The 20,631-nt window shown below is 54.3% G+C and overlaps 1 protein-coding gene across 1 annotated transcript in view; it reads left to right on the forward strand.

Annotated features, from left to right (window-relative positions):
* HS3ST6 (heparan sulfate-glucosamine 3-sulfotransferase 6) overlaps positions 1 to 20,631 on the forward strand; it is a 37,143-nt gene that overhangs the window by 1,901 nt on the left and 14,611 nt on the right. The window contains 2 exon segments of the mRNA XM_029957749.1: positions 4,656 to 5,003; positions 5,006 to 5,018. Of these exon segments, the coding sequence (XP_029813609.1) occupies positions 4,656 to 5,003; positions 5,006 to 5,018 (361 nt within the window).

Consider the following 20,631-nt stretch of genomic DNA (forward strand, 5'->3'; position numbering starts at 1 on the left):
CGGAGACGGGGCTGGAGCGGGGAGCTGAGGTGACCAAAGGTCTTGGCAGTGACAGGACAGCAGCTTACTGGAGCTGGTGGGTGTTTTTGCTGCAGGAAGCCCTCTCTTCCTCCCGGCCCGGGGCCGTCTCCTGCTCCCCGGCATCGCTGTAGCTACGGGCGATTTTCTGCGCTCGAGTTTTGCAAAGCCATATTAAGAAAAATCTCGCCCTGGTGCTGCTGGCTCTGCTCCAGGCTGGAAATTGCATTCCCCTGCTTGAAATTCCTCCCGGAGTTTCAGATGGAGAATGTACAACTTCACTTTCCATCTTGAGCTGCTGTCACACATTTTAATAACAGGGCCTGGGCTCCGCCCCAGCGGTGGCCCCGTGCCAGGATTCTGGAGCGAACCCCTTGGAGTGGTTGTGGTGAGGGTTGGGATGGCTCTGGTGCTGCTGGAGCTGTGGCTCAGCCCTGGCCCCTCTGGCCCCCCCAGCCCAGCTCAGCTCCTTTGAGCGAGGGTTTGTGGGTTGGTTTTCCATCCTTGGTGATGAGTTCTGGTGTCTCCTTTGCCCCAGGTGATGGGAAACCCGGAGCAGACAGGATCAGCTCCGTGTGCTGCACCAAGCACTCCTGATCCTAATCAGGAGACAGGATCCATTCCTCCTCCTTGCTTATATCCTAGGATATTCTATGATCTGCCCGGGCTTTGCTGGCCCTGGTGAGCTCTGGCAGAGATCCCACCTGGGTTTCTCCCTCGGTAAAACCTGCCACTCCCCCCTGCAGGATCAGGATAAATCCCTCTGCAATGTGACGTTGATGATGATGGGTTTTTTCCAGTACCCCATGGGCAAACCTCAAAGCTTGACAGGTCTCTGGGGAAAGGCCAGCTGAGCTGGGTGACAAGGGGTGGCCTTTTCTGAGCCCCTCGGGGCGGCATTGCCAGAGACCCCAGTGACATCCCTGTCCGAATGACTCAAGGGACAGCTCATGGTGGGGACCACAGTGGAGAGTGACCTTGTCTCCTTGTCTGGAGGGGCTGAGCTGCTTTAGGGATGGTGACAGGGCTGCTCTTCCAGTCAGACCTGGGCACGCCCCATCCCTGGGGACAGGGCCACCTGCATCCCTAGGGATGGGGTTTGCCTCCCTGGCTGCTGGTGCTGCTTTGCCTCTCTCCGAGCTCCCTTTTATGGGCTGCTCTTTGAACCCGAGGAGTTGAGCTGTATTTGTACAACACACCACCATAATCAGGGAAACAGCCTTCCTAATTGGATTGGAAGGGCCTGGAGTAATTGGCTGTTTGGAGCAGCCGTTTCGAATCAAGCTGTGAGCGCCTTAATAAGTTTGCTCGCCTTTATCAGCCTGGCAAACCCCGCCGTGGAGGTGACCTGCTAAATGATCTCCCCTGTTCCCAAAGCATTTTTCATCCCTGCTGATCCCTTGAGCCCTTTCCTTTCTCTCATTGTAATAACAAACTTTGGGAAATCCCAGAGCACCCGTGCTGCGGCTCCTGCCTGCCTGCAGCAGAGGGGGGGCTCTGGAGGAGGGTCGTGGTTCTGAGAGAGCTGGTTGGGATGCAGGAGTCCCCATCCTGCTGGATTTGGGGTGGGGGACAGGGTGGGCAAGGGGGGCATTGAGCTCACGTGGTGCTGTGCTGATATTGCTGTGCTTGGCCCTCAGGGCTCGTCACCGGGCTGCCCCTGATGACCCTCTCCTGCTTTGGGACCAGGATTTCAGCCCACAATGGGAACAGCTGACTCCAGGTGAGCCTGGGATGGGACACAGGGGGATTTGGGGATGGTTGTCCTCAGAGCTTCCCTTGTCCCGGTGTCTCTTTCCTTTAGGGCTGAGCTTGCACAGAGAAGAGGGAATACACCTGGCTAAGGAAACCCACCCCCAAAAAACCCAATTCAACCCACATTTATGTGCACAGCTACTGCTGGCATCAGCTCTCATGCCTTTTGAAAGGGCCACTGGACACTCCCAGCTGAGGCAAACTGCAGATCTGGTGCTGGGTCTGCACGGACGGAGTGACACCAACCCTGAGCATCCCACGGGCTGGGACACCTCTGGTACCCCCTGGAAGCCTGGCAGCCCAGGAATCATCACTGTGTGGGAGCTCCCAGCCAGCTTGGACCTTTGTCCACGCTCCAGACCCTCCATGGAGCATGCCAAGGTGGGATGCCAGGACACAAGGCATGGCAGTGCCTGTCCCTGCTCATCCCAGGGGTGAGGATGAATCCTCCCAGTGCCATTCCCAAGGCATGGCTGGCTGTGACAGCTCCACACTGTGCTGCTCCCATGGTCCATGCCCTGCAGAGCCACCCTGGGTGACCACTGCCAACTGAGAGCACTGAGCAGGGGGAGCAGCAGAGCTGCTTGTTGCAGAACTCCTTTATTTCAACCAAAACGTCCTGATTTTGCTAAAAAATTGCACCTGAGCTGGTTGTCCTCAATTGCCTGAGCTGCAGGCAAGGCAGGGAGCTGGTCCCTGTCCAATGGGGTCTGAGCTGAATCCAAGGACGCTCCTGCAGGGCCCCCCCAGCTCATCCAGTGCAGGACTGGGGTGGCCCCGGGCACAGCACAGCCCCCGGAGCACTCTGTGCCTCCTGCCCTCATTGTGGCGCCTGGAGCGAGCCCCCAGCTCCTGTTTTAAGCCTTTCCCCTCAATTTTGGAGGTGAGAATGGAAGAAATGCTGCTCCTCCGACTGCCCCAGGGGGGAGCTGGCAGTGCCAAGAGGCCCCGTGGCATCAGCTCTGTGCCCTGCACTGAGGATGAGGAGGGTGGGAATGCTCTGCCCCCCCTTCCTGCCTTTCCAGAGACTCCCTGGCTCTGCTTGGACACAAGTGTGTCAGAATGGATAGATTCTAGCCAAACGTTTCCATTTTCACAAATTGGCGTTTTCCAACAACAACATTCCCCCCCCCAACCCAAACAGGGAGCTGGAGCCGTTCCCGACGCTCCCGCCCGGTGTGGAACAGTTCCTATTTCCAATCCTTACGTAAACCCAACAAGAGCTGGCAAGTGCCACGCCACGGATTCTGGACGCGTTTGTATTTATCAAACTGCTCTCGAGAACAGATTCCCTTCCTGCATGTAATCTTTCCTGCTCGGTTTTCCCCGGGGAACCTTCGCCTTGGGAGCTGGAAGGGATCTCCCGTTCTTTCCTCCCGCTGAAAAGCTCCAGCGCGGGACGGGCCGGCCACGAGAGGGCAACCAAAGCCCTTGAGGCCCAGGCAGCCCCTGGTCAACACCGTGGTCACCTGCAGCTCTGCAAACACGTGTCACCCTGCAACCATGTCAGCCTGTCACTGTGTCACCCTGCAGCTGTCACCCTGCAGTTCTGTCACCCTGCAGCCCTGTCACTGTGTGTCATCCTTTCAGTCCTTTCACCCTGCAGCCCTGTCACCCTGCAGCCACACCCGCAGCCCTGCCACTGTCACCCTGCAGCCCTTTCACCCTGAAGTCACACAGACATGCAGCTGCATCACCCTGCAGCCGTGTCACCCTGCAGCCGTGTCACCCTGCAGCCCTGTCACCCTGCAGCCCTGTCACAGTGTCACCCTGCAGCCCTGTCACTGCACAACTTAATAAGTTAATTAAGACAGTGCTGATTTCAGAGAGAGAGGAGGAAGGCTTTGCACAGGGCTGGGAACTGTCCCAGGGAACCATCCCAATCCATCGTCCATCACCCATGGATTTTCACCCACACCACCTCAGATGCCTCCCTTGGGCTGGTTTGGGAATGTGTCGGGGAACGGGTGGAAATCCAGGACAGGCCTTCCCCTCCCAAACAATAACCACGGGCACGTAGGGGCTGTTTCTTCTGCAGTGGGAGCCTGGGAGCTGCATTTCCAGAGTACTGGGGTTTGTGCCCATTTATTTCCAGCCTGGTGCCTGCCTGGGATCCCACAGCACTGTGGAGCTGGAGCTGCAGCCTCCCTGGTGGGGCCCTTTCCATGATGCCAACGGCCACGAACACCCACCGGAGCCCCGGGAATTATAAGGAGAAAATTTGATGGGGAAATGAGGGAAATCATGGGAAAACATGTGAAAACACAGGCAAATGTGTGGAAATATGGGGAAATGTGGGGAAACATGGAGAAATATGGGAAAACATGGAGAAACATGGAAAATCAAGCAAAAATATGGAAAAACCTGGGAAAACGTGGGGAAATGTGGGAAAATGTGGGGAAATGTGGGGAAGCATGAAAAACCAAGGGAAAATACGGAAAAACCTGGGAAAACCTGGGGACATATTGGAAAGCATGTCCCCCAGCACGGTGGGGCCAGGAGTGCTTCCCCTTGGCGGGGGCTGCCCTGTCAGGGTGACCCCCATGCGTGGGGTGCCCCTGTCCCCGGGGGGACCCCGGATGTGCCCCCCGCGTTGTTGCGCGCCCCCCCCCCCAGTCCCCTCCCTCCTTCCTTTCCTTCCCTCCCTCCTTTCCTTCCCCTCCCTTCCCCTCCTCGTGGCGTCGCCGCCCCCACGCGCGTGTCTTCGCCCTCCCCGCCCCGCGGGTGGGCGTGGGGGCGGCGCGGGCGAGGGGAAGGGGTGGTTGGGGGAGTTGGTCCGGGGGGCCGGGGCCGGGCCGGGGTGCGCGTGGGAAGCGCGGGGGAGGGGGGCGCGGGCGGGCGCGGCGGCGGTGCGGGCATGCGCCGGCCCCGATGGGATGTAGCGGGCGGGCTGCTGGGACCCGCCGGGGCCGGCCGCGATCGCTTGCTCCTCACCATGATCCGTCTTCATTCACCTACTCTCTTCTCTTGCCTGCCCGGGCCCTGCGAAGCCGCTGACCCCGCTGCGCTGCCCGCGGCCCGGCGCGCGCCGCGGGGCCGGGGGGCGCGGGGGCGCGGGGGCGCGGCCGAGGGGGCGCGGGGGGGCGGGCAGGCCGCCGGTTCCCCCAGGCCATTCATCGTGGGCGTGAAGAAGGGCGGACGCGGGGCGCTGCTCGAGTTCCTGCGGGCGCACCCCGGGGGTGCGGGCGTGGGCGCGGAGCCCATTTCTTCGAACAGGTGCTACGAGAAGGGCTGCGCTGGTACAGGTAAAGGGGCGCGGCGCGGGGGGCCTCGCGGCACGGGTAATTAATTCGCCGAGCGGTGTTAATTGTCGCCCGGGACGGGGCGGCTCTGCACAGGCTGTCCGAGCGCGGCGGGTCCCGGGAGAGAAAGGGGGTTCGAAGGGGCTGAGAGGGGGGAGCGGGGAGGGGGATGTGGGCTTCCGGGCGGGACGAGAAGGGGGGCGGCAGGCTCCGACCCTCGCCTGGCCTGCAGAAGGGGCTGGGGGCTGGTTTTGCGGGGCTGCGGCTGAAGTCGGGAGCGGTGCGAGTGTGAGAACCGATCCCGTGTCACTTCTGTCCTCGTATCCCTCCGTGTCCCTCCTATCCCCGTGTTCCCCCGTCCCTACATCCTCCTTTTCCTCCCTGTCCCCGCGCCTCCCATCCCGCATCCCATCCGGCCAGGGACGAAACCGGCAGCAAAAATTTGCTCTCTTAACTCTCCAGCCCTTGCGATTTTAACCTTTATCACTCCATCCTCAGCCGTCCCACCGGGTTTCTTTAGGAATTGTTTTATTGGCGTGGAACCAGGATCTCGGGCTTGATCCTGTCTGTTCTCGGAACGGGGACCGGGAGAGGGGTAAATCGCTGTCGGTGGGTTTGTGGCAAAGGGCAGAGCCGGAGTGATCCAAGGGAGTTTGTTTTTGGAGGATTTCAGTGGAATTGAACTCTTCAGGCGATAAAGCCTTCGGAAGAGCAGCTACTGTGCATGTGGTGTCTATTAAAGTGCCGTCTCCCGGCCAACTCCGGAGCGGCCGGGCCAAGCGGAGTCGGAGCGATAAGTCCCTTGAAGTCGGTGGTGGAATCTGGTCCGTTATTTTGAAGAGAGTCCAAATGTGTCGATGTATAAAAGCGCTGCGGTGTTCTCGGGGAAACATCTGAAAATAATAAAAGGAGTAGCTCTCCCTGTCCTTCCTGCCTCTCCATCCCCTGCTCCCCGAGCCCCGCGGGAATACCGTGTTTCTTTACGTGCTCTCAATGTTTCCCTGCGTTTTGGGGGCGGCTGCAGCTTCCCCATCCTCGCCAGAATAATAACCTGTGAAAAATCAGCGTGCTTAATGGAAAGGATAATTTTAGTGGTAATTTTACCCGCAGAGTTTCAGCTCTGTGAGCCCACATCTGGGCTGTAAAGTTAGGGCTTAACACACCTTCAAACCCAGTAAGTAGCGGCGCTTATTTTTACGGCTGCGTTAATATCCCCGTGATTTATTAGCTCGTTCCTCGGCACCGTTTGTGTCTGTGCTGCTCCAGAAACAATAATGATGATAACTAATCTTTTGGGGCGAGGACTGCAAGATAGATCTCACTTGGCAGAATGGGAGTTTGATGACTGGGAGCACATAATTAAAGCGGGGAAGATCGAACGCTTTCATATCTCTCGCCGTAGCCCAGCGAGGCGTCCGCAGGATGGACCACAGAGAGGAGGAGAAATAAATCTCAGCTCGGATGGCTGTGCCGGGAGTTTTCAGTGCTGTAAGCGCTTGCAGGGAGCCTGGCCTGGTACCAGCGAGATGTTTTAAGATGATTCTGCATATGGTTGTGGTAAATTCGGAGAAATGGAGCGGGGAAGGTTTTTGGAGCGGGGGAAGCGGCCGCTGGGCTGGGGAGAAGCTGCATCCTTTGGAGGGAGGAAAAAACCAGTAGATGTTTTGCTTTAACTCTGCATAGAGTAAGTGTGTTTTCAATCACACTCACAACTATTTCCCTTCACTTCCTCTCCTCTTTGCCTCTTGTTTTGTCTTCTCCCAAGACCTTGCCTATACTGAGGGATTTCTTTCCCTGGGAAAGCCAGACAGAGCTAAATGTTTAAAGCTGGGGTGAAGCTGGAGTGAAGCAAAAGAGAAGTTGGACAGAAATTCAGGTTTTTCCAATGAATATCTCAAAAGTGGTGTAAACATTTTTAAGATATTTGAACTTGCTAGGAAACCAAAATTACACCAACTGCTTCTCACGCCAAGATATTTGGCCCGAAGGCACCTGTAGGTCGCTGCTTGTCTTGAGAAAATGTGGAAAAAAAATTCCCTTGGAAATATTGCTCCAGAATTATTTTGTTCTTACTTGGAAGCTCAGTCCTGTAGCTATTTCGCTGCTGTGTCAGGAGTATCTGCTTGTGGGTGATGAGTAGTCTACACTATAAGCTACCGACTGAAATAATTTATTCTTACCGATTGTTTTTATTTAATTTAAATTTGAAATAGCCCAAAGTCCCTTTTTTTTAACAGTGAAAAGAAAATGTTCTGCGAAAGCATTTCATTCAGAATCCCTTGAGTTACTACAGGTTGAGCTAATTCTAAGAAGATTAAACACCTTTTCTAGGCTGCAGCATAAATTACCTAATGGCTAATCCAAGCATTATGGGATGTTTTATCCTCGAAAAAACCACTGGTTTAATTTTTTTGGCACTCAGTGCTGCTTGAAGAAAACCTGAATAAAAAGAAGAGGCGATGCTGGTGTGTCTGCCCCACTTTGGGGTGTGTGAGGGTCCTGTTTAGGAGCCTGGCACTGTCTGTCTGTCTCTGCTTTATGGGAATGTAGGTGCAGGGAAATGGCAAGAACTGAATGGAATCCCAGATGTTTGCTGTGATATTTAGGAATTCATTGCAAAGCTTTGAGGAGCTGCTCGGCTTGAGGGACCAGGGCTAGATCCTGCCCTGGCCTGTGGGAATTGAGGAAAATGGTGCTTGTGGGCTGAGTGGCTGCGGGGTGAAGGGATTTAAGGGGGGGAACCCCCTGGGTGTGTGTGGGACAGCACCTGCTCCCAACCCAGAGACCCCCCGAACAGATTTGGGCTCACGGGTGGCGTTTGGGGCGCTCGGGGTGTTCCCACCTCGTACAGTCCCTGTGCAGGGGCTCCCATGGGCTCTCCAGCAGACACTGCTCTGCTCCACTGGTGACATTTCGGGGGTGTAGTGGAATCTTTGCATGGATTGTTCCCTCTTTGGTTGCCAGAGCTGGTTTGTTTCCCACGCAGAGGTTCCGGCCGCTCCATCGGTCTCGCCCTGGGATTCGGCACAACCTCGGGAATTCTGGGGCTGTGGGGACAGGGACAGGAGAAACGGGGGTAACAGCAGCTTTGGGACACATGGCAGTGCTGGGACAGGGGCTTTGCAGAGGCTGGTTTGCATAAAAGGGAGTTTGAGGGAATTCAAGTTTGAGGGAATTCGTGTGGAGAGCGCTCAGCTTGTCCAAAGAAGTTTCCTCATCTCCATCTGCCAAAACTTTGTGGCAACATCAGCTCAATGTGACGCTTTTCCTCTGTCTTGTGTTTCCTCACATGATCTGTTATCCCAGGCCCTCTTTTCCATCTTGTCTTCCTGCTTTTTTCCAATAGCCAAAGAAAGAGTTAGACAGGAGTGGGGCTGGGCCCAGCTCCCAGCGCCCCGTGTGTCCGTCGGGGTTGTGCTGTGTGAGCTGTGCCCTGGATGATGGCACACACTGCATTTCATAGGAACTGTAAAGAATTCCATGTTTTCTTACAGTTTGGGCCACAAGTATTAAAAAGTACTATGGGATGACTAGTGAGTGGCCAGGCTGGAGCTCCTCAGCTGGGTGTGGTGGGACACAAGGAGCTGGAATCCTCGCCGCGCATCCTCTGGCCCTGCAGAGCCAGCCCGGAGCTCCAAGTCTCCCAGAGACCAAATTTAGCTTTTTGTTATCATTTTCCCTTCTGATCCGTGCAGGTTTGCAAGAGGGGCGAGGAACTCATCGTGGGGTTCCTCACCCATCTGTGCTCCTGTGCCCGGAACAGCGCCGGGATGTCCCAGCCCAGGCACATCTCCCTGTGCCCGGGGGAGACGGACGGGGAGCAGAGAGCTGCTCCATGGGATGTGTGGGGTTTACCCCCCTCCCTTTCTTCAGACCCATTCATAGGAGCCAATAACGCTCTTGAAAGGCATCCAGGATTTCTTGAGCCAGACTTTGTTATCTCGGAACCTCGCAACCCCGAAGCCTTTGAGCGGCAGGGAAAGGACTCGGCTCCGGCGCTGCTCTTTTGACTTTTGCTGTGAGTGTTATTGGCAGTTGAAAAGTGGAGCTAAGTAGATGCCTTGAGGGGTTTTTGTGTGTGTTGTGATTGTACAGACAGATCAAGACACTCTATAGCGCTGAGCTGCTGAATAAAATCAGCTCCTCTGGAGTCGCCAGGCTGCGTTTTGGCACCGGGCTTGGATCGCCTTGCAGGGAGAGCTTTTCGCAGGCGCATTTAAGAAACACATAGGTGGGAAGGGACAAAGGAATCCTGCAGGAGTCAGATGGCGATGCACTGAGACCTGCTCCGGGACATTATCTTTATTCATTGACACCGGCTAATCTGCTCTCCTGATGGACTCGGTTTCAGCGCTGAGAGTGGCCCTTGTTTTCCTGGTGCCTTTGCAGACATTCAGCCCTGCAGCTTCTTGGCTTCATTACTTTGCAATCTCTTCTCTTTTTTTAACTTCCATTCAAAAATGAGACCTTTCTGTCTCAGCTTCCCTTATTCACACCCCCGTGTTTGGAAAATAAAACCTAAAATACAAAGAGAACATGCAGGAAACCTGAGAAAAAGCTAATTTTAACTAAGAACCAGATACTTTAAAGCTTTTATTTAAGGCATAGTATTTTTGATTGGCTTTTGTGCAGTGTTTTAGTCCAGCCTCTACACTTGAGACCGGGCTTAAGTGCTGGGTGCATCCGGTCTCCCTGATGATGTGCCCCTGTTTTCTGCTCCCTAACACATGTCCAGCTCTGCCTGGACTTGGGAGGCAATCCATAAAACGTGCAAAGTTTGGGTTTCTGCAAACTGCTTTCACGTGGGATTAAAAATAGCTTTTACTGCCACGATGAGGAATTAACATTTGAAACCATTTAAAGGGCTCCTTGACAGAGATTACTGTGGGCAGGGGGAGAGGGGCTGTGCCTGTCCTGTTTTAGGGGGCCTTTCCCCCCTGACACAGAGTAGGGGATGGGTGAGGGTTTGGAGCCTGACTCAGCCCTTCTGCTCCCCACTTTCACACTGACATTACTCCCTTGTTTCCATGTGGCCGCTCCCAAGTTTTGTTCCCAAATCCCACGAAGTGCTTCTTGCTGATACAAGCAGGTCTGTGAGCCTGAATTTGAGCCTGGCTCAGCCTCAAGGCAAAATGAAGTCGGGCTATTCCATGTGCTGCTGCACAGATAGTGTCAGGCTCAAGTGATTAAAGCAGCGTGTTAGTGTTGGCTGCGATTTTGGGGATAAAAGCTGTGACTTGCAGAGTGGAACGAGCCGTGGCCTTCCCAACTGAGGAATGCTTTCCCTGGCTGAGGAATGCTTTCCCTGTCTCTGTCTCTGTTAAATAAATGCTGGGTTTATATCCAGGCTGGGCAGGGGGTGTGCAGGAGTAACCTGAGTTCCTAAAGGATTTCAGGTCTGTCAGCGTTGCTACCCCAGACTGCTTAAATATATATATAAAGCTGCACACCTAGAAATCAGAGAGCTAGTTAAAATAATTAATATCATGTGAATTAGTACCTTTGGAAAAGGCTTCTTCACTCATGTCCTTTGCTCTTGTGCTCTCCTGGTTTCTCTCTTGTAACCTCATTAGAAATTGAAATATTGAAACACAGCCTTTTTTTTTTAATCACCTACATGTAACTCCGCAGAACTTTGGAAAATGTGTTCATTATCACATAAAAATTCACAAACAGCCAGGAAAGCTGTAGAGTTTCTGTTAGTTAATTATTGAGGGGTTGGAGAAATCATCCTTGCAGAGTAAAGGGAGAGTTTCGGAGTTTCTTAAAAGTATTATGATGGGTTTTTTTCCCCTCAGATTATTTTTAGATGCAGTGACAGAAGGTGGAAAAGGCCAGTGGATTTAGAGGGTGCTTTTATGCAAGGAGAGACTATTACTTACACGAGTTCAAAGCTTATTTATAAAACAGTAATTACCGTCCCCGGGGATGGAGGCGGCAGCTCCTGTCGGGGAGGGGAGGGGGCTACAACAGTTAATTGGCAAATCTGCTTAAAAGCTTCTTCCTGACCTTTTAAAAAACTTTTTGCTGCAACAGGCTCGGGCAGAGATTGAAAACCTGCCTAAGGAAAGGCCACCTTTAATACCAAGACTTAGCTCTGAATGGCTTTTCAAAGGGCTGTGGAAATCCTCCTGCTTAGGGAGCCGGAGGAGGAGGGATGGATGTTCCATGTGGGAGGGATGGATGCTCCATATCTGCAGGATGGTGCTGACAGGGCTCCAGGAGTGGGGTGGGACCTGAGCCTGGCAGCTCCCTCCCCGTACCCCAGCTCTTGGGATGGCTGGAGTATTAAAGTGAGGAGCAGAGGGATGTTCTGAGAGGCTTCTGTGGGACCTGGTTGGAAGCCTGGTCTGGGGGGTGGAGGCACCAGGGCTGGTCCAGCCTGGGCACCACTGGGACAGTGGTTTAAGAGGAGTCTTTCCTTGCAGGAGGATGCACAGTCTGGATGTGGGAGTTGATAGAATCCTGGAATGGCTGTGCTGAGGTTTTACACACTCACCTTTTGTGGTGATGGTCCTGGGTGGAAAATTCACAGCGACTCCTTGGATTTCTCCTTCTTCTCCCTCTGCCCAGAGACAGCTTGGGGAGATCATGGGGGTCTAAATGTCTGCAAAATTACTCAGACACCTCTTAAGTGAGTCCCTCTCATTCTGGAGAGTCGTTTGAAAGGCAGATGGGGAACAGGGCAGTCGTGGCACTGGGGTGGTGACCAGGGCACAGGGCACAGCCAGGGGAGGGTGAACCTGCAGGTCAGCCGAGGGCACAGGGGTCATGCCCAACCCCTGGTGATTCCAAGGCTTGCGGAGAGCAGGGATGAGCCAGGCTTTGCCTGGCTGAGATGGTCAAGAGCCATGGACCAAAAAAAAAAATCCCTGTTCCAGCACGTGCTGCTGGTGACACCAACTGCTGGGACCTGGAGCGGGTGGAGTGCTGGGACCAGCACACCTTGAGACTGAAATAGGGGGTGAAATGGCTGAAAGTGCCTTCAGCTGCAGAAAATGTTCACTATTTGGGCTCTTAAAACACCAGCATTGAATGGTTTAGGCTGCCCTGGGGAACAGTAGCACTTGGGGAGGGGGATGAGCTGCTGGGCTCCTCCTGGGCATGATTTGTGTGCTCTACCAAGGAAACCTCAAGGCAGAGACATGAGGGGGATAAAACTCCTCTCTCACAGTCCAGCAGCTCCACAGTGAGGAGGTGGCAGGAGCATCCCAGGTGACCAGGGTCACTCTGCATCTTAACACACAAAATTGATTATGAGCAGGAGAGAATTACATTAATATAGTCACTTGTCACTGAGGTCTTATTAGTAATCTCTACTCATTAGTCTGGAGAGAATAAGGATGTGACCTTGTTAACGTCCTTGGGCAGGAAAAGGCTGAGTGACCACTTGGAATTGATTTATTCCTTAGCCCCTGAGCTCTGTGTGTGTGACTGTGGGCACACCTGGCTGTGGGCACACGTGGAGGTGTTTCTGTAGCTGGAATGAAGAATTGGCATCTCCTCCCCTGCTCCATCAGCACCCTTTGGGCTGGTTCAGCCGCGAATGAGCAGCTGTATTGTGCAACTAAAAAATAAACAAATAAAAGGAGCTGCTGGTGATTGATGGGAAGGGACGAGAAAAGTGACAGATCCCGTCCCCAGAGGCCACATCCCGCCCCTACCTCTTTCCTGGCACTGTGTGGTGCTGCTGGGTGGGGATCTCCCACCTTCCAGCTGCTCTGGAGCCGCAGCATCCAAACCCCGGGGCTGGGAGGGGTGGGCTGCTGCCAGCCCCCCTCTGCTCCCACAGGAGCAGCACTCAGCTGAGGGCAGGGTGGCTCTGCTGTGGGTTCAGAGCCTCAGAGCTTTGGGGTCCTCATGACAAGGAGGACGTTGAGGGGCTGGAGCTTGTCCAGGGAAGGGAATGGAGCTGGGGAAGGGTCTGGAGCGCCAGAAGCAGCTGAGGGAGCTGGGGGGGCTCAGCTTGGAGAAAAGGAGGCTCAGGGGGGACCTTCTTGCTCTCTGGAACTCCCTGACAGGAGGAGGGAGCCAGAGAGGGGGCTCAGGCTCTGCTCCCAGGGAACAGGGGACAAGGCAAGAGGAAACAGCCTCAAGTTGTGTCTAGAGAGGTTTAGGTTGGATATTAGGGAAGAATTTCTTCATGGAAAGGGTTGTCCAGCCCTGGCACAGCTGCCCAGGGCAGGGGTGGAGTCTCTATCCCTGAAAGGATTTAAAAGCTGTGTGGACTTGGGGACATGGATTAGTGGTGGCCTTGGCAATGCTGGGGGAATGGACTCGATGATCTCGGAGGTATTTTCCAACCATAATGATTCCATGACTCTGTAATTCTCTCTGTGGGTGAAGTCAAACCCCAGAGCAAAGCACAGCAGGGTCCTGCCTCCTGCTGCAGCCCCAGGCAGAGCCGCCTCTCACCGTCGGGGCAGGATCCCAAAGTGCCTCTGCCGCCCCAGCAGCCCTGCATCGGGTGATCTGATTTTCTCATCTTCCTATCCTCTGGAGGCTCCACGTGGGTGCCGATCTGTGCCTGAGGGTTCCTTGTTCCACCTCCAGAATGACCCGCGGCCGTTGTTGCCATCCGCGCCGAGGGACTCCCGTAAATTCGAGGTGAAACCCTGCTGCATCCACCCCCGGACCCCCTGCCAGGGAGAAACTGTCGGATAAGGGTGGAAGCGAAAGAAACGCTCCGATTGCCGGGGACCACGGGCGGAGGGCTCGATAAGCCGCTCATCGATCAGGAGCTGAGCGCTGTATCGCTCAGCGCTGCTCCGGCGGAGAGCGGCGCCGGGGGGCTGCCGGACCCCCATTCGCTCCGGGGGCTCTCGGAGTGGTTCTGACTGGCACAGCGAAGGGCTTTTTCCCAGCGCCGGACCTGCCGGCAAGCCCCATCCCTGCGAGCGACAGCGCCGGCGGGACGCGCAGCGGGGGCGCGGCGGCTTTCCTTCATACGGCCGCTTTCCTCGCTGCTCTTCTGTCTCTCAAGAGTCGCGTTCCGAAGCCACACAAGCCTGAGAAAAATTTCAGGGGGCCGCTGCCAAGTACTTTCGGCTGAGCATTTAGGTTTTGTTGAGGGAAGGGATCGTTTGTCTCCGTGAAAAGCCCGTTTTGGGGGGGAGGGACGAGCTGGACGTCCCCCCGCGGTGTCGGAGCCCCGAGCGTGACAACCCGCATCCGCTCCGCTGCCACCCGGAGCCGCCGCCGCACAAAGGGGCCGGCGGGCAGGGCTGGGCTGCTGCCAGCGGGAGAAGGGAGAGGGGCAGCCCGGAGGGGCCGATCCTGCCCCGCGGGGACGGGGGAGGCAGATCGGGGATGAGGGTCTGATGGTGGAGCATCCCAGCGCCCCCATCCAGGGGGCTGTGCTTGGGCACAATCCCGCCCTTGTCCCCCAGGTTTTCCTGGGGTCCTGGCTGCCCCTGACAGGCTCCTTCATGCTTTGACATTTATTTTGAGCAGGAGTGAAGAAGGAGGTTTGCTGGACAGATGGCTGGGCTCTGTGTCCACCTCAGGTTGGAGCTCAGAGCTTGTCTTAGGTGTGAGGATGGTGGGTTTTGGTTCTGTTACAGTTCTATCCTGGTGTTGCCCCTGCCAGATGGCTCCATGTCTCTCATGTCCCCAGTGCTGTGATCGTGTCTCTCCAGGTTCACCACATCCCTCACTTCCTTCCAGCTGGTGACAAAGGGTGTCCCCAGCCCCCTCCCCCCCAGCTCTACTGCAGATCTCTGGGCTGTTTTAGGCACTGCCACGATCACCCAAACCTTCCCCAGACCCCGGGGCATCATGGCAGGGGGTGCCCAGAGCCTGTGGAGCTCACAGAATATCTCAAGTTGGGAGGGATCATCGAGTCCAGCTCATCCCTGGTGCTTCAGTTCATCCCATGGGGGAGCAGAGGTGGCCTCAGAGCCACCAGCCTCAGGGAGGGGATGAGTCCCAGTGGGATGAGTCCTGGGTGTGACATGCTGGCTAATTCCTCTCTGTGCTGATGAGGGAACGTTTGGTGCTGGTGCCACCCACCCACCGTGTCCTTGCCTCTCAGTTTGATCCTCACCTCATTACAAGGCAGATAACGAGGGATGGCCTTGTCCAGGTCTGATCTGGGGGTGTGCATTAAAAATCAATACTCCTCTGCTTTGAGGAGCATCAGGGAGTGTGTGAGGACGTGCTGCATCCACGGGGCTGAGCAGGGATCACAGCAAGGCCTCTGTCATCTTAGAGGTTCATAAAACTTGAATCACTGAGCAGGAACTGGGAATGAGTGACTCTTTACAGCATTAATCACTGATAGGGCCAGACCTTTTCTGAACAGTTTTTTTCTAGGCAAACTTTCTTTAAATAAAGGCAAATTCAGGCTTAAAGATTTAGTGACCACCTGACTCCAGCTGTGTCCAGCTGTGGGAAGCTCATGTCAGCATCACAGTACAAGTTGCCTGTAAGTGTGTGTTAACACAAACCTTGTTGTTAGTGGGTTTCTGGTTTCGTGGCATTGTGGGCCAATGACTTGGACCATTAGTTGTGTGTGTGATGTACCCAGCCCTGACTGAAAAACAGCCCCCAAACCTCACACTTCGGCTTGGGTGAAGTTGGAGCCAAGCTGATGGATGAAGAGGAAGGGTGACCAGTGACCTTTGGAAAGAAATCTGGCTGTGAAACCCTCCCCAGCTCAGCTGGGAAGCTCCCAGTGACAGAGCCCACTCTTTGCACACAGCTGAACATGAACTTCTAAAGTATGATCTGGGTGGAGGGCAGGGTGGGAGCTCTCCTGATTTTGTTGGGAATCTGAAGAGATTTGATGATTTTTTTGAGCTGTAGCTCCTGGAGTCATGGAGAGTTTCAGTTCTTGTGTGAAGCCAGTATGTCCTGAAGACAAGAAAACTGCCTCAGGAAGCTTTGGAGAACCACAGCCCATATGTATCTGCACGGCTGGTTTGGAAACAATCCCAGTTTGAACTGCAATTTGGCTGAAGGTGGTTAATGTTCTTCTCACCTGCAGCAAAACCTCAGCATTCATTTCTTGCAGAGTTGTGAAACCATTTGGAGATGCAAACCAGCTCCCAAACCAGCTCCCAGAGCAGCTCAGCCCCAAGTGAGCGCTGACAGCCCAGTGAAGGGTGGTGGCTCCACCACGGTTTGGAGGTCTCGGTGGATCAGAGGAGAGCAGGTGGGAGCAGCAGGAAGAGGAAGGATGCTGGGGCAGCGTCTGGGTGTCCCCACCACAGACAGGCAGGTTTGTCCTGTGCCACCTGAGCCACCTCACGAGCAGGAGGCACTACACGTGCTGCACGTCAGCTCCTGGAGTGCCCGTGCAGGACACAGAACAACTTTAAAGAACAGGGGAAACTGTTGCCACTTCAAAACCCGTCTCAGAATTGACGCCAGGACTCCAGCAGACTGATGCTCCTTTCTTCTCCCGTTAATTAATTCCTTTGCCTCCAGTGAATTTCCATCTCTTAGTTGTGCTGCAATCAAAGGGCTGCGAGCAGCAAGGCTCACATTAGGAACAGACCCATCCAACCTTTTTTTAATCTTCCTGTATCAGTTACTCGCCTTTCCTCGTGCTGCCACACGGCAGCTGAAGCACAGATGCCAGGAGATGACTCGCTGAAGGAGAGCTGGGGCACGCAAACCCCCGGAGTTTGCTCCCAGCAGGTCTCCTCCCCTGCAGCCCAGAGGAAGAGTCCGGATACGTTTTGCTCGGAGACACAAACGGGCAATTACGTGGTCACCTGAGAAGTGCCTGATGATTTATGGTGTTATTAAAAGGTGATGGTAAGAGTAGAGAAGATTTGTAGCATCTGCATGGAAACCCCCGTCCCTGACCCTCACACCCCAGATCCCAACGTATTAAATATCCAGGGAGGCACTGAAGCCTGAGGATCGCTTTGAGGGGGAGCCCTGCACATCTGGGAACACTTGGCCGGATACCCAAGGCCCTGGACAGTGTGTAATTAAATGTAATTCACTCCTTGCCCCGTTTGTGGACTCGCAGAGGCTGTTCCTGCTGGAAGGGAGGTCGTGGCCGTGGCCTCGTGGCAGAGGAACGTGCAGCCAGAGCTGATGGGAAGGTGAAGACGTGCTTTGCTGGGGGGGATGAGGGTCGGATTGTGGGAAAGCAAGTCATCTCCAGGTGCTGAAAGAGCCAGGGCTGGAGTCTTCATGCCTGGTGGGAGCTCAGCCCGACCCCAACCAACAGCTCTGTGTTCTCCAGAGCAATGGCAGCTCCCAAAGAGCCTCCACGGCTCACAGGTCTCTTCCAGCACTCTTGTGGCACCTTGGCTGTCCTTGGGCAGGCTGTTGGATCCCCTCCTTCTCTTGCCCTCAGAAGTGTGTAGAGGCCCAGGGCGATGCAGTTGGCTCAGGTGGTGGGAGCCTGTGTTGCTGGAGCAGTGCAACACTCCCCTCCCTCCCTTCCTACCCCATTATTTGCAGTTCTGGTTTCTGGTCCCCTGCTCGGAGGTGCTGCTTGTTAGAGGGAAGGAATCACAACTGGAAGTGAAAGGTGCAAAGAGTGGGCTGATGGGAGAGGGGTTGAGGTCCCACCTTGACTGGGACAGCCTGGATGTGTTATCCCATGTGTTATCCCATGTGTTATCCCAGGTGTCAGTGTCCAGCAGAGCCTGTGTGTTATATGGCTGAAGAGCAGTGTGGGATCTGAGGGACACCCCTCTTTCTGGGGGCTCTGATCCTCCATGGCTTCCCAGCTGGAAGAGATCTCCCCTTCCAGCCCCTGCCTGGCAGGATTTGTTAGGATCCTCTTGGCTTCAGTGGAGTGATGCTGCTTTGCAGCAGAGGGGTTCCCAAGTTGGAATCACATCTCACTCTGCCTTATTTTGGGCAAACAGTGATTTTTAGGTACAAGTGGGAGATGGAAGAGGCTCTGATGGGCCTGTTCACCTGCTGGAAGCCTTCACAGTGCTGAACTCGCAGCCTCTGCTTTGAGCTGAGCTGGAAATGAGCAGAGTGGAGGATGCACATGTTTTCAGGGAACAGGGGAGAGCTGGCAGGGGTAGGGATAAAAGCAACATATGTCTGATTGAGCAAATGGAGAAATGCAGGCCAGATGGCTGGAAACACTAAGAACTCTGTAATAATTTCTAAAGTCTTTGCTCTCTGGAGCAAGATTAGGGCACTTGCAATCTTTTCCTCCCTGCTCAATTTGCCTCCTGTGCTGGCCACGTTACTCATGGCTTTGGGCAGAGCTCTTAATGCTGTTTGTGACCTTCAGGGATTTGTGGAGTTGTTATCTGGGCTATAAATGTTGAGTTACCATTCAGGGAGCAGCTGATGATTCGGAAGGGTGACCCTCTATCCCGGGGAGGTGGGGCTGTGGAAGTGCCTGTCCCCATCCCACATGTGTTATAGGGTCTGAACAGCCTGGCAGGAGTTGGGATAGGTCCTAGGGGAGGTTGGTCATGGAACTGTAGATTGGTTTGGGTCGGAAGGGACCTCAAACAGCATCCAGTCCCACCTGGGCAGGGACACCTTCCACCAGCCCAGGTTGCTCCAAGCCCCATCCGACCTGCCCTTGGACACTTCCAGGGATGGGGCAGCCACAGCTTCTCTGGGCAACCTGTGCCAGGGCCTCCCCACTCTCCCAGGGAGGAATTCCTTCCCAATATCCCATCTAACCCTGCCCTCTGGCAGTGGGAAGCCATTCCCCCTTGTCCTGTCCCTCCATCCCTTGTCCCAGGTCCCTCTCCAGCTCTCCTGGAGCCCCTTCAGGCACTGGAAGGGGCTCTAAGATCTCTCTGGAGCCTTCTCTTCTCCAGGCTGGAAACAGATATTTGTGGTTTAGGGGAAAGGCTGATCTTTGTGCTACTCCAGAACCTCACGATCAGCTGTCCAGTGTCTCTGTGAACGATTGTAAAAGTAGATATTATTGTATTTTCTCTAAAATATGGGTTGTTTTGCGCTCAGGGAGGGTGTGGTCTCTTTGGAGACAGATCCAGCTGACCCTGTGCAGGTACCATGGATCTGGGAGCTGATCCCTCAGGGTTGTCTGTGCTGCTGGAAGAGCTGATGGGCTCCTCCCAAGGTGGGGACACTCTTAACATTAAATAATTGTACTGTTTAGGTGATCTTTATGTAAAAACCCCAACCAACCAAAGTTCCTGGTGTCCTTTGAGGGGGAGGGCATGTTAGGGGCAGAAATTGCAGCTACATCAAGCTGGAAATCCTAAATAATCCCAAAATAAGACAGGCTGCAGTTTTTGAAGTGCTTTCTTTCCTTGCACAAAGCGAGGGGGAAAAAAATAAATCTGTGTGTAAACCCTGTTTTGAGGAAATGAATTGCAAATAAGAAAAACAAATTCGAGTTAATTCTTCTTTTCCAAGCACAGCTCCATGCAGTGTTTTGGAAGTCAAGGGATTTAGGGATCGAGCGATAGCGTCGATGTTTTCTGGTAACAAGTACAAACTGTAGCGGCTTTTAAGGCTTCAGAAGCTGTTTCTGATTAGGATCTTTTCTTTTGACAACATTTTTTTTCTTTTCAGGGAAAAAAAAAAAAAAAGAAAGGGAGGGGGAAAGGGCTTTTTGTAACACAGTCGGGCTAAAGATGGGGGGAAATCTGTTTGAAATATGCAGGGACCTGAAAGCAAATCTTGAGTGAATAATAAGTTTAACTGACCTTAAAATATCCCATTGCCATGAGGGATTTGAGAGTAATACTTCAAATGGATTTTTGATGAGGCTCTGCAGGCTGTGGGGAATTGAATATTTTTACCCAACACGTTTTCTGATCTAAATTTCCACAATAACCAGGAAAAAAACCCCTATTCGGGAATGCCTCAAGAAGGGTTTGTTTTGGGGGTTGTGTTTCACTTTAAAGCTGCTGCTGTGCAGGGCAAAAACCAATTTACTGGAAGGTCAAAATTACCTTTTCCCCCCAATATTAAATTTAATCCTGAATTTGTCCTGACCCCCAAATCACAGGACAGACCATCCCTGTGGTCACTTCTCCCTAAAGGAGAAGCAACCAGCACTTTCTGGACTGTCTGTCCATCTGTCCATCCATCTGAGGGGACAATTCAGTCAACAGATAGAGGGATGTCTGGTGTCCTCAGAGGTGGGGGGGCTCTGCCAAGGGCCCCACTCCTGCCCCCCACCCTGGAAAACAGAGCACAAAGTGGCTTTATGTCAGTCCCTTGTACCAAGTAACAAGCCAAGGAACAGCCTCAAGTGGTGCCAAGAGAGGTTTAGGCTGGATATCAGGAAAAATTTCCTCATGGGAAGGGCTGCCCAGCCCTGGCACAGCTGCCCAGGGCAGGGGTGGAGTCCCCATCCCTGGGGGATTGAAAAGCCCTGTGGATGTGGCACTTGGGGACCTGGGTTAGTGATGGCCTTGGCAGTGCTGGGGGATGGTTGGACTCGATGGTTTTGGAGGCTTTTCCACCCTAAGCAATTCTGTGGTTGTGATTAATGCCCCTGCACTGGCCCCTCTGATCCCGAGGCTTTCCCGGGTCAGTCCCTTCGGAGCTGCATTGCTCCAGAGGCAGCTCCCCAGTTTCCAGCCTCCCTTTCCTTTGCAGTCACCACCCTGGCATGAGGGTGGGCAGAGCCCAGCCCAGGGCTCAAAGCTGGGGGATTGAGGGATCATCCCAAGAAGTGCCTTCTCCCCCTCAC

Source organism: Manacus vitellinus, unplaced genomic scaffold (genome assembly GCF_001715985.3).
Source record: "Manacus vitellinus isolate BGI_N305 unplaced genomic scaffold, ASM171598v3 scaffold_12_pilon, whole genome shotgun sequence".
Classification (NCBI taxonomy): Eukaryota; Metazoa; Chordata; class Aves; order Passeriformes; family Pipridae; genus Manacus; species Manacus vitellinus.